Genomic DNA, 12,751 nt, shown 5'->3' with positions numbered 1-12,751 from the left:
CCATGCCGCACCGCAGGGGCGGCCGCAGCCCTTACTGCTTCTTCGTGAGCGAACAGCTGCCCCAGCTGCAGCGCCGCGGGCTGCCCGTCACCTGTGTCATCGACGCCATCCCCTACTGCTCGCAGGCTTGGGCGGTGAGGGGAACGGCCTCGAGTTAATGGGGGGAGCCCGCGGAGCGGTCCTGCCCCGGCTCTGGTGCGCGGCGAGCGTGGGTTAAGTAGTTGTTCACCTGCCTCTTGCTGGTGCGGAACCGGCACCCACCCCGTCAGGTGGGGCTGTGTGGTGGTGTCGCGGTGCAGGTTGTCCGGGGGACAAAATGGCCTTTCTTGGAGGGTAAACTCAGCTCTCCTCCCCTCTCCTCAATTGCAGGGGTGCGGGGGGAAGCACAGCTTTGTGTTGTGTGCGATAGGAACCGGCATCCCTGGCTGGGAAGAGGAGTTTGAGAGGAGCTCTTGGTTGTGGTGGAGCAGTGATAGTTTGCCCTCGCCTGAAAATGCTTCAAAAGCGTGTGCTTGCTAGGTGTTCAAACTGAAGCGTATGGCTTTGTTAGGGAGAGAGCTACTACTCACCGCTGGTTGAGTCAGTCGTTGGTAGTTCTTGCCAAGTATAGATAATGCCCTTTGGAAATACAAATTAATTTCTTACATGGAATTTTTTTGGTTTGTGGGACTGCTAAAAGGAAGCAGTAAAACCTCTTTTGCCAATTTGTTTTCCTTGAAGATGCTGACTAAGGAAGAAAAGATGGTATATACAGAGAAGGCTCGTAAGTTGAATGGGAAGAAATGCTCTCAGAAGACAGTGAAAGAGGTAAATGCTGAAAAAAGAACCCCCTGCAATGTAGTTTAGTAAGAGGGGGAGTAAGTGGTGTTGGGGTTTGGTCAGCTATGGTGCTATGGGAAATCGCCTGCTCTCCATAGCCTTCAGTCTCTGGAGGTTATGGCTGCTGGTGGTAGTCCATACCATTATGAAGGTTATGCAGAAAAATGCTCTGGTTTGGCGGAGATGGTAATCTGGAGTTAGCGTACCTAGATGTGGATGTTACTCCCAGTTGTGGTCTGGAATGATTGAACTCTGTGAGCCTGTCGGGTGTCTCTTCCTGTCCTCTTAAAAGCTGATTGTTCATATATGGATTTGCAATGCCTAATGGGTATATATGCCCCTCATACTTGCTCTGTGCTGGAGCAATCTGATGACTTCCTCTGGGTTTTGTCAGCTTTCCATTGGCTTGATTCCTAGCCGAAGACAACTTGCGTGTGCCAAAGTTTTTCATAAATCTTATGGGAAAAATTTTGAAATTCAAATTTGAAAAGTCCCTTGACTGTGACAAGTGGTTGAACCAACAAAATCTCCCTTTTCTTCCCCCCCTCCACACACACACACACACACACCCCAGTTACATTTTTCTTTCCAGTTGGAGTGGAGTGACCAAGGTACTAAGACACCTATGTCAGTTTTTGTTAGATGAGAAATCTTACTTTCCTGGTCTGTAGCTTATATATAAGACCATTCCACTTAATCATAACTGTTAGTGGATGTTATATTTTCCTCTCATGTAGGAAGGTGAAGGACTTTATGGGGTGTTAGTGGTCTTGATTATTTATTTATTTATTAACTTTTCCATCTTTTCCAGACATGTAATCTGGCTCCTCCAGTTCCTGCTTGTCCCACCACAAAGATGCCCTGTGTTACTTTTCCAGTTGCCTCTGTTATGTCTTGGAAGAATGATCAGGGTATAGTAATCTTAAAGCAGTTAATCTTTAAGCAGTTAAACCTTGGCCTTTGTAGGTATTCTCAGTGGTACCTATACAAAGGCTGTTTACGTTTTGCCAGTAACTGTGTCAGCTGTGTGTTTTAAACTAATGGTCTACTGTTGTAAAAAGGTCTTCTTTAGTATTGAGGGAAATCAGTGCAAATAAATATGTCTGTCCCTGCTCCACCTTCAACTCCTGAAATAATTCTAGCCTCTGTTTTTCAGCTTGATGGGGAGTATAGCCACTAATAGTTTCTTCACAATTATTTAAAGGCTTTTAAGAAAAATGTAGTTCTTCAACTCCTATGTTTATTACTTACAAAGCCTAATCCTGTACCTATTGTACGACCTGTACCTATACTTGTACCTGTATTAAAGGGTGAAGAGTTGTTAGATACCAGAGTTCAAAACTTGTATGGTAGAGCTATTAAATAGAATCATGACCCGGCCTCTTTGGGAGACTAGAAGAGGGGATATGTACTTTGTCAGTGCTTATAGAACATCCTGGCTTGCTTCCTTATTGAAAGAACTTGTGAAAACTAAACCTTTCTTATCTGTTACCCTCTTTCCAAATGGATGTTTTAATTAGAATTGAGTAATGAACATATCTGTAGTCTTTTCCCCAATTAATACTACATTAGTCTGAAAAATGATAAATGGTAATGCTTACAAGGTAGGTCAAACAGCCACTTGTATCTGCTGGGTGGTTGAGACTCAGCTCAAGCCTTTTACTCAGTAAGTCTATGAACTGTCTTCATTTTGTCATGGTTATGGAGGGGCATGAAAGAGTAGTTCCATAAAAAGTATAGTACATGTTAGCAGCCTCCCTGCCAGAGGTCATGCTCCCTTGTCACTGGGATGCAGATTAGATCAGGTTGGTCATGGCATGAGCTGGCACAGTTGGTCTTTAAAACTGAATGAAGGATGACAGAGATGCATTTTATGATGCTGGTCCTTAATACTCTTCAGTAGAAGTCCTGTATGGTTCCCTGTAGCTATATCAGTTTTTTTCACAAGGAAAGCAGTTCACACTCGGGTAGGAGAGCTATCTTTCCTGTGACCCCACAGCTTGTAGAGTTTAAGACCCATGTAAGAGAGCACTGGCACTCAGACATAGGACCACTAGTGTTCGGTGGCATAAAGTCAGGCAAACAGCATTGTTTCTGTGTAAAATCAGTTGCAGATCTCTCTTATTCAATGGGAAATTGTTGTGGTTTAAGCCCAGCTGGTGACTCAGAACCACACAGCTGCTCACTCACTCCCCCTGTTCTTCACCCCGTGCTCCTGCAGGGATGGGGACGAGAATCAAAAGAATGTAAACCCCATGGGTTGAGATAAGAGCAGTTCAGTAACTAAGGTATAATACAAACCACTGCTGCTACCACCAATAATAACAATGATAAGGGGAGAGGACGCAGCCACTTACCACCTGCCGACTGATACCCAGCCCGACGGGAGCAGTGATCTGGGCCTTCCAGGTGACTCCCCCTGGTTTCTATACTGGGCATGATGTGCTGTGGTGTGGAATAGACCTTTGGCCAGTTTGGGTCAGGTGTCATGTCTCTGCTTCATCCCAGCTTCCCATGCCCCTTCTCACTGGCAGAGCATGAGACTGAGAAGTCCTTGATCAGAATAAGCAATACTTAGCAACAACTAAAAACATCATTGTGTTATCAGTGTTGTTCTCAGACTAAAGTCAAAAACACAACACTGGCACCAGCTACTAAGGAGAAAAATGATCGCTTCTGCTGAATCCAGGACAGAAACATAGGATTTTTTGAGAGGCAGAGCTTAAACATAAGGATTAAACAGCTGCCTTCAATTTCAGTGAGAATGTTAGGTGATCTTCATAAAGAGAAGTATTAAGGTGTATTGTGAAATATTTTTCATAGTTGGGTGGTTTTTAAATTAGTAAACAAATTTATTTCTTAACACTTGCCTTGGGTATTCTTGCTGCCTTCTTTGGGAGCTTGTTGGCAGAGGAGAAGCAATCCTTTTCATTAGCAGATTTCTCATCTCCTCCTACCCCAGAATATTATTATCAGCTCATTTAACTTGTGTAAGTTACTGAATTGGGCTTGTGAGGATGCTTTATAGTAACTGGTTGGGTTTTTTTTCCCTAGCCTTATTTTCCTGAAGGGTGAAGACACCTATCATAAAAAGGAATAGTTCCTGTTGGATTCCAGTCCTCTCAGTGTTCTTGTTGTTTGGGGTCTAATTTTAAGTGCTTTTACCTATCTTAATTTTTGCTCTCCCCCTATCTCTACACACATGGGCATCTGTGGAAGGTATGCCAGGGCTACCGAGATGCCTGACTCCTGCATAAGTATTAGTTACCTTGCCTGAGGTACAGAGGAAGAGCTGTGTGTTTTACTTGGACATTACCCTCCTCCATACACTCATGTAAGAAAGCATGCTGAAGCTGTTGCGGGATGAGATGTGGCCAGGATGGCTTGCTATAACTGTTGGTGGCTCTTCTGAGTTTATTTTTTCCCTTTCAGCTGTGCTTGCAGACATTTTCTACTTCCTGAACATTTACAGCCATGGCAAGCTGCCGTCCCACTGCGAACAGCGCTTCCTGCCTTGTGAGATTGGGTGCGTCAAGTACTCCCTGCAGAATGGCATAATGGCTGATTTCCATCACTTCATAGAGCCAGGTGAGTTCCAAGGAAGGGAGACAAGTAGCTCATGTTGCTCTGGAGTGAGAGAGAGGTTTTCTAATGTCAGTTACTGCTGCCCAGATTAGATTTCTGGTATTAAGGTAGGTTTGTTTATTTCACTGTAAGTGGCTGGACTTGTTAAAATATCAGAGCTGTGCTGGTTGTTCCTGAAGAGATGGACTTAAGTGTCAGAAATGCACAAAGCTTCAAAAAGTGTAGAATAAATCCAGGAGGACATTCAGATGTTTGTGCTTTATATTTCATGGCAATGAATGTTTGTCTTGATTTGCCCTAAACACACACACTGTACAATATACTTGTTCTTTAAAATGCATATAAGTGAAAAGAACTCTTGAGAAATAATTGTGGCACTTTCACAAGGCCATAAGGGAAGTTAAAGTTCCTTCCTGTACATGAAACTGTGGTGCCTAGCTCAGAGTTAAGGATCTGTCATACTGGATGTTGGATGATGATTGTTCGTTTTCTCCATCTCCCCTTCTCTTCTGCAGAAGTACCACCACGTGGGTTTCGGTACCACTGCCAGGCTGCTAGTGAGTATCACTGGAGAAAAGGAATGGTATGCAAAGATGTACAGGTTTAGACTCATCTTACCTCGTCTGTATCCAGATGTCAGAATTCTAAGTCTGCAGTTTCTTCTGCTGGGAACTTGGCAAGTTTCAAAGCGAATGGAGTGATAGAGCAGCTTGTCACACCTTTTATGTGTTTCTTGTACCCACAAATGGCAGAGCACAACCCAAAATGGTTTTGTCAATGGCAGTTATTTATATTCTGTCTTTCTATTTTAATTCAATAGTAACTGCAGTATGTTCTTAAATGGGACAAGTTCGTATGGCTTTAAAAGCTTTCAAGCCCATCTGAGCAGAGAATCCTTCCCTTGATAGTCCCTGTGTGAATCTTCAGCATGAAGTGCTAATTCGTAATTGGTTAACTCAGAGATACTTGTTTGTATTTAAAAGTTGGGTTTTGCAGTTCTATGTATATCAACAAAGTTAAAGTATTTGTAACTTCATTCTCTCTTGCTTGGTCTGCCTTGTTTCCCTTGTGATTCTTTAGTGTTTATAGATTCCAGTTTGTTTTATTACGACATTTCCTCCCCTTGTGTATAAAGGGAACAAACTTGGCCCATGTTTTCCTGTATCAAACACTTAGATAATGGACTTTTAAAAGGGGTAACCATGTGTGTGTTTGCTCACAGCCTACACCCCCCAGTTTTCTGCTGAAAGGAGCAGATTTTAATAGCTTAATCTCAGACCCTGCCTGTAGGGTACAGGTCTGTGTGCTTTTGTGTATATGTGTATGCATATAAAAAGATACAAAGTAGGGGGGGAACTCTTATCATTTAAGGAAGCAGGACTTCTTGTAATATTTTTTTCTTGCCTTACCCAGGTGATGCCACTCACAAGATCCCTATATCTGGGTTTCATCTGCCACGTTCTTGTTACGAAGTTGTCTTATGGGAACTTCTCGAGTTTGTCCAGCCAGCCAGAGGTGTCTGGCCTCGCTTTTACTGCAGGGTATGGTCAAGGTCAAAGTAAGAAGCTCTAAGTCAAAACCTCTAATTTCACTTTTGTTGGGTGACTAAGAAGGTACCCCTCTAAAAACTAGTCAGTGTGCACATGAATGGGAAAAGATACTTTTTTTCCAAAGCTTCCCAATTCCATGCAGGAATAAATTCCCCTACAAGCTTACCTTCTTATAAGGCAGAGACCTAATTTTCTGCTTTATTATTTTCAGCATGCACTTCTGGCTCTAGTCTACTGATGAACATTTCACTTGGTCTCTAACATTGTTTTGACTTAGATTAAGGGCTTTTAAGATTGGCTTAAATTGATTGTGCTGTATAATAGTCAGACAATTTTTTTTTTAAGGGATGTTCTTATGTTGTTCCCCATGAGAAATACTGTACACGTTAGTTTTTGCTCAAGTTTCATTTGCCAATGAGCAAAATTAAATGTTAGGGTTCAGAGGTGTTTTAAACTTCATAGTAGCTGTATTATCTCTTGATTCCATTTGAGCCTAATATCCTTAAAAAGGCAGGGAGGGTCAAGATCTTGGGCTCCATCCCTAAATACAGGGAGCTCTGAAGAAATACACATGGGAAAAAAAGAATACCTCAGAGCACTTAAGGGATGTATTACGGGTTAACCTTTAACTTCCAGAATTTCTCCTGGGGTCTGGTTGGAAAGCCTCTGTGGCATTTGGTTCCTCTTCGAGATAATTTTCGGGAAGAGTGTACATTCAGTCCCATAGACATTGGGTTTTGTTTTGGAGGTGACCTTTTCAGACATAGTCAGAAGTCTTTCAGATGCCAGGATTATATACTGTACTACTTTGATGTGGCTAAAATTTTCTTTTCTCTAGTCTAATGACAGGTTCCGAATTAGCTGGTGTCTCAATCGAATGGCTAGCATCACAGGTGGGAAACTGGTTATTTTTGGCCTCCCCCGTCTATCCTTCTCCCCAAAGAAAGATTATGTACTCATGTACAGCTGTATTTGTCTGAAAATCTTGGGGTCTCAAAGGTTTCATAGAAGCTGGTACTGATAGATAGAACTATTTTGTGTGCTGCTTCCTGTTCTTTTCCTCCCCTTCAGTGGCAGTGAAACAGCAGCATGAGCAGCTTACTGGCTAAATGAATGCACCTAGAGAATATACACACTCTTTTCTAGCTCAGCCACTTAAAGGAGCACTAGAGGCAGATGAGAGTATTGTGAAGGTGAGCGGGTAGCAACACGTGGCAAAGCTAACAGCTTCAGAGGAGAAATGGCCTGCAAGCTGGGTAACATTTTTACTGAGGTGGAGGGAAATGATGGGAATATAAGATGACCCACTTTGCTAAGAAGCTAGGTTTTAGTAAAACCACTGGTAGAATAACTTGTTAAGCTTTAGCAGAGCTTTGATGCTCTGGTAAGAGGCTGGACAATGAACAGGGACAGACTGAGAAGTGAACCAAGAAGAATATTCATAGAATGACAGAATGGTTTGTGTTGGAAGGGACCTTAAAGGTGATCTAGTTCCAACCCTGTGCCGCGGACAGTGACACCTTGCACTGTACCTTCACTGACTTATGTTCTCCTGACCTGGATTTTCTCTGAGCTATAGGCATTGACAGCCACCTGGAACTCCTTGACGTAGAAGACTTGGTAATAGAGCTGTACCAGAAGAAATACCAAAAGGAGCCATCCAAGACTTGGGTGTGTAGAGAACTGGATGCCTTCCTGTGGGATTTCTCCAGTAATACCAGGTACGTTGGGTTTTTCTTTGTGGAAGCAGGTATTAGCCTGATGTGTCCTGGTGCCCTGTGTTACAGCTTGTAAGCTGCAAGGCTGGAATGTTCTACAAGCCTTCAAATCGGAAACCCTTCTTGTTGCATCATGAGTACAACTGGAAATGAAGTATACTGTCCCAAAAGAAGTGTGAAGTTCTTTTTAGTGCTGAGTCTGAGCCCTAATTTAAAAGAGGGGGTAAAAAAGGGAATAAAATATATTGTGGTGTTTAACTGGAGATCATAAAAGTGAGAAGATTGAGGCTCTTAGAAGTGTAATTTGGATGGGACCTGGCTGTTACTATACATCAAATAGCTCATGCTGCTGCAGTGATGAGGGACAAGGTATGTTTGCAGTGGTACAAATCAAGTTCTCAAGCCTAAATGTCGAGTGCAATCCTGTCTTTTCTTTCAGAATGGATGTTCTTTATTACGTATCTGGAATCATATTTACTTTGTAGGATTTTTTTCTGTCTGTGTGTCTTGTTTGGTTTTTTGTTTTCTTTTGGTTGTGTGTGGTTTTTTGTTGATGTGGTGTTCTTTTTGTGGCTTGGGTTTTGTTTGTTTTTAATTTTTATTTTCAGTGTGTCTTGGACAGTAAAGCTCTTCCTGCTCTCAGATTCTTCTGTATTGTACAACTAAGTGGTATGTAGCTTGAGGTGTTTCAGGGCAGTGTTTAGACATGACACAGTTAACGTGGAAATATGCTGTAACTTTCCCTCTGCTACTATAAGAACCAATAGTTTAATCTTAAAATTTAATAGACCATTAAAATAAAATAATACTATTATTGGAAGTCTCCTTACAGTGTGGGTTTTTAAGATCCATTGGGATAATCATTGTCACACTATCTTTTTATAGGCAGGTAGTTTTCCATTTCCATGACTATCTTCACATTGGAGAGAAACCTTAAGAGAATGGGAAAATGTATTTTAGAACACACATTTGGAGAGGAAAGTGCTTATGCTAAGAGGAATGGTTTCACGTTAATGTGAAACTTCAAATTGTTACCTTTAAATCCCTTCTGTCTTTCAGAATTCTCTTCCTTTCCTCCCATCTCAGCATGAAGCAGGTTGCCTTTATGCATGACTTTTAACTCTTCATACACCACTTAGAGCTTCCTTATTGAGTGCTGGTCCTCTGTGGAATTGTGAAGGTACTATATGGTCACTGAGACAAAAAGGTCTTTAATAATTGTTCCTGTTCCTTCTGACCAGACCCATCTATTCATATTGATTAACAATGTTCATTCTTGTGAAATAAGCCTGAACTTCATTTCATGTAGGTGCAAGTGGCATGAAGAGAATGACATACTGTGCTGTGCTTTGGCATCCTGTAAGAAGATCGTGTGAGTATTGCTAAGGAGTTACCTCCAGTATGATAACATTTTATTTTGCTATAGAGGCACTTTTTTGGCTCTGGCTTCTCTGACTGCCTGGAGCACTGTAGTTCTAGATCTTGAGTTTTATTTATTCCCTTCACTCTCAAGATTTTTTTCTATTTCTAACTTTACCTATATGTTTATATGGCTTAGCAGTATGCTGTGAGTCTTAGCACTTAGATGAAATGTAACTTCTGTGATAGTAATCCATCACTCTAGTCATCTTTTCACTACCTCCACTTACTATTGGAGAGTTGAGAGAAGTGTCAGATTAGAATTCACTGCTTTTCTTCAGAGGTTTAGTTTGCCTGTATTTGGTGAGACATTCTCAGTATTTTCTAGCATATCCCTACTTTGGAAACTTTTATATTGCCTTACATATAATATGAATACATAAGGTTCTGAACTTTTTCAGGTGTGGGGAAAGAGGAAGTAAATAGTTGGGACACAAGGAAATGCAATTTAAGATCACCCTTGGCAGCAGTTTGAGGGAGGTGATAATGAATAGTCTTTCGTTCAAAAGCCTCTTCCTATGTACACTATGTCTTGCAAAAAGAATGTTGCTTTTCACACTTCTAATGGGCTGCATTTGATAGTGTGGGGAAGTAATTGTTCTAAATTTCTTGTGTAGCTGCAGAATAGGCTAGTGGCCTTGGAAGGACGCAGGGCAACAAGCTCCTGCTCTGTGCATCTCGGGTTGTTTTTGTTTGCCAGCTGGAGAACTAAAAATGCTGTACATAAGCATTACAGCCTCTCAGCTAAACTCTTCTTGTTTTCTTTTTTTTCTCCATGAAGTTACTGCATCAGTAAATCTTTAGCTAGTGCATATGGTGTCTCACTGACAGCAGCTCACCTGCCTCTTCAAGACCTTGATAATGGTGAAAGCACAAATACCAAGATGGTGATACTGGATGCTGGACGTTTTCAGGTAAGATTCTTTAAACTGATACCCTGTTTTATTCCTAGTGAACTCACGTGTTCAAACTTGCCAATTTTAGGTTAGCTGTTTTCTCTTTGCCTGCTTTCTTTTGTGACATATAATGGGAAGACTGGTGAAATTAAAATAATCACTAGCTGGGTCATTTGTTGTGAGTTTTGACTGTCAATTGGTAGGTTTCGTGGATAGTTGTGTATGCTGCATTTTAAAAGGCACATGGATTATTTTGAATGTTTATTTCTTCATACAGAATATGAAAGCTGAGGGTCCTGGATATGACAGACATTTTGCTTTTGCAAGACAGGATCAAGAATTTGTCCTTTCTAACTGTGAGTTTGATACTTTCACATTTATAAGGGGAAAGAGGTATTTAAACTTAATCCTGTTGATGCTTTTTCAAGTTTCTGGGCTTAGATGTTACCTGTAAGTGGCACAAAGCTTAAACGCTTCTGCATAAGCTGCATTTATTGCTGAATGTGGCTTTCACTGAATTTCTGAAGACATAAAGAGTTACCCTTTTCTTATTGGATACAGTCTTTAGGGTCAAAAAGGTCTCTCAAAATGTAGCTTTCTTATAAGTGTTGCTCTCTGATTTATACCCCCTTATTTTTCTGCCACATGACATCCATTCTCCTATGCTTAGGTGCTTTGAGGCAGGGCCATCTCTAAAATGCTCTCCTTGCTCTTAAATCTCATGTGCAGACACAGCTGGTATTTGTTGCAAGTATTCCACTATAACTTAGGGGAATACTTATCAAGACTATTCATTTAAAGTCTTCTTTTTAGAGGTGAAATTTCCTTAATGGTAGGCATGTGAGCTCAGTTCATCTGCGTAGTTCATGGCTAATCTTCAGAGGGACAGAATCAAGTTTGTAAGACAAATAACTGTAGGAATTCTAAGCTCGTAGCTTATTTTCTTGCATATGAAATAAACACTGTAGTGTCAGTTTAACACAAACTCCAAAACTGTTGCAGCTGTAAATCATGATGTCTTATGGTCTTGATATGTATTGAGGACACAACCCCTGTCTCTGATTTTTCATATTAGAGCTGTTGAATAGGTTCAGCTCCACAGCATATGAAATACTAGTCCATTAACTTGTGCAGGCTTTGAAGGCTGATTTGATTTGCAAACTGTATTTAATTTAATAGGTGATTCTCCATGTGGTGTGAAGACCTGTTCCCTTTATGGAACAAGCACCATGCGAGGAAGAGGAATTACTCGATTGCTGAAAAGTGCACCTGACCTAGCCAAGTCTTTCAGTAACTGAAGGTCTTCTCTTACATCCAGGACAGCTGTAAATTCTACTTTTCCTTGTTTTCCTAAGACAAACCAGCAGTTTTTTTCCAGTTTGCAGTATTTCATCTTATGTGCAAACTTTGACAGTTCAACTTCTTGTTAGAATGATAAAACTATTGACTGGATTTAGAGGCAACAAAAATCTCATTATCTACAGAAAGACTTATTTTGAAGGGACCTGATAGTTGCATCTTCTCTTTAAAAGTACATGCCATACTAGTTCTGTTTCTTACTGGATGGAGTGCAAGTTCAAGATTGATTAGTCGGTATCACTGGAATAGAAGAATTCTTTAGTGATCAATGTGACTTTAAACGAGTGCTTTATCTTTTTCATAACCTCTTTGCCCTCTCCTGCATGTGGAGGACAGAATTGCAGTATAGAACAGTCTTTCCCCCAGAAATGGGGAGGGGGGTGAGGGTGAGAGCAGCAGCATTGAAGGTATGAAGGGCTGCACTAGGGGAATTAAAAGGTATAACAGTCTTGAAGGTTTGCTGTAATCTGTCAGTTCTAGCCACTAAGAATTTGAGTGGCCATTCAAGGCAGAAAGACTTGCTGTGAAATGCCTTGGAAGAAATGTGGTGGCAAATGTATCTGTTTATGGATGTTCTTTTGGAGGCACAGGTTATGCACATCAGGAACAAGTACAACATAGATGTATTTCTTTTCTCCTTTACACCAGTTTTCTGTTTTAAAAAAGTACATGTCTCAAACTTAGAGACTGAAGACAAGTTGAGGTGTTATGGGTGTTTTTGAAAGCAGTATCAAATTCAAACAGATACATGAATCTGTAGATCCAATTTCACAAGTTTAGTTATGCTGGGTAGATACCAGTCATAAATCATTTGGGGGTACGTAAGAACTGGGAGACTTCAGTATCCCTAAGAAGTTGTTGTTTCATTTTATGGAGGTGTAAGTCTTGGAGGAGTTCCCAAAATTTGTCTGTTGTCTGAGCCTTGTCCTTAGCCCGTGTGTCTTTAAGCAACTGATTGTCAGAAACAAGAGCTTATTTTTTTCAGTTGTTTCTACATTTTGTTCCAGCAAAGGTCCAGTTGTGAAATACTATTTCCATAGCAACTAACTGTGAGAAGATAGCTATTGCATTCCTTGCAGGAACTGGAACTGAAGATTAGGTAGCTCATTCTTCTGCATAATAGGGGAAAAAAAAAACAAACCCAAACACAACACACTCAAAATAAGAGGTCAGCACATTCATGAATAAGTTTGAGCATGCTGATCAGTATGTTTAAAAAAGGCTAATTGCTGTTTAGTTGGACACCTGTTACAGTTGCTGTGAGGCCAATTAATGCCCTTCTTCCAGTATTGCAGGATCACTGTTTTCATGCCTCTTACCTGACAGTTTGTCTATATCACTGAATTTTCTTGAATTCTTCTGTTCTACCTGCTAATTTTCACCAGGTAAGGGACACTGAGCATCT

The 12,751-nt window shown here is 41.0% G+C and overlaps 1 protein-coding gene across 1 annotated transcript; it reads left to right on the top strand.

Moving 5' to 3' along the window:
• The first annotated feature begins 2 nt into the window (after positions 1–2).
• On the top strand, positions 3–11,285 carry MAEL (maelstrom spermatogenic transposon silencer). Its single transcript, XM_010013649.1, has 12 exons — positions 3–134; positions 721–807; positions 1,631–1,730; positions 4,252–4,407; positions 4,920–4,961; positions 5,818–5,945; positions 6,793–6,847; positions 7,534–7,675; positions 8,982–9,044; positions 9,873–10,005; positions 10,265–10,343; positions 11,167–11,285. Exons 1-12 carry the CDS (start codon positions 3–5, stop codon positions 11,283–11,285), a joined length of 1,236 nt encoding a protein of 411 aa, XP_010011951.1.
• Positions 11,286–12,751: the final 1,466 nt, after the last annotated feature.

The sequence above is a fragment of the Nestor notabilis genome, unplaced genomic scaffold (assembly GCF_000696875.1).
Source record: "Nestor notabilis isolate BGI_N333 unplaced genomic scaffold, ASM69687v1 scaffold3294, whole genome shotgun sequence".
NCBI classification, from domain to species: domain Eukaryota; kingdom Metazoa; phylum Chordata; class Aves; order Psittaciformes; family Psittacidae; genus Nestor; species Nestor notabilis.
Note: the sequence above shows the minus strand (reverse complement) of the source record. Positions and strands in the feature narration are given on the sequence as shown.

Bases quoted from the DNA above. Each gene is read 5' to 3' on its own strand.
- MAEL (XM_010013649.1), top strand. From the start codon at position 3: ATGCCGCACCGCAGGGGCGGCCGCAGCCCTTACTGCTTCTTCGTGAGC. The intron at 7,676-8,981 runs GTACGTTGGGTT...CATTTCATGTAG, and splicing joins GATTTCTCCAGTAATACCAG to GTGCAAGTGGCATGAAGAGA. The intron at 10,344-11,166 runs GTGAGTTTGATA...TTAATTTAATAG, and splicing joins AGAATTTGTCCTTTCTAACT to GTGATTCTCCATGTGGTGTG.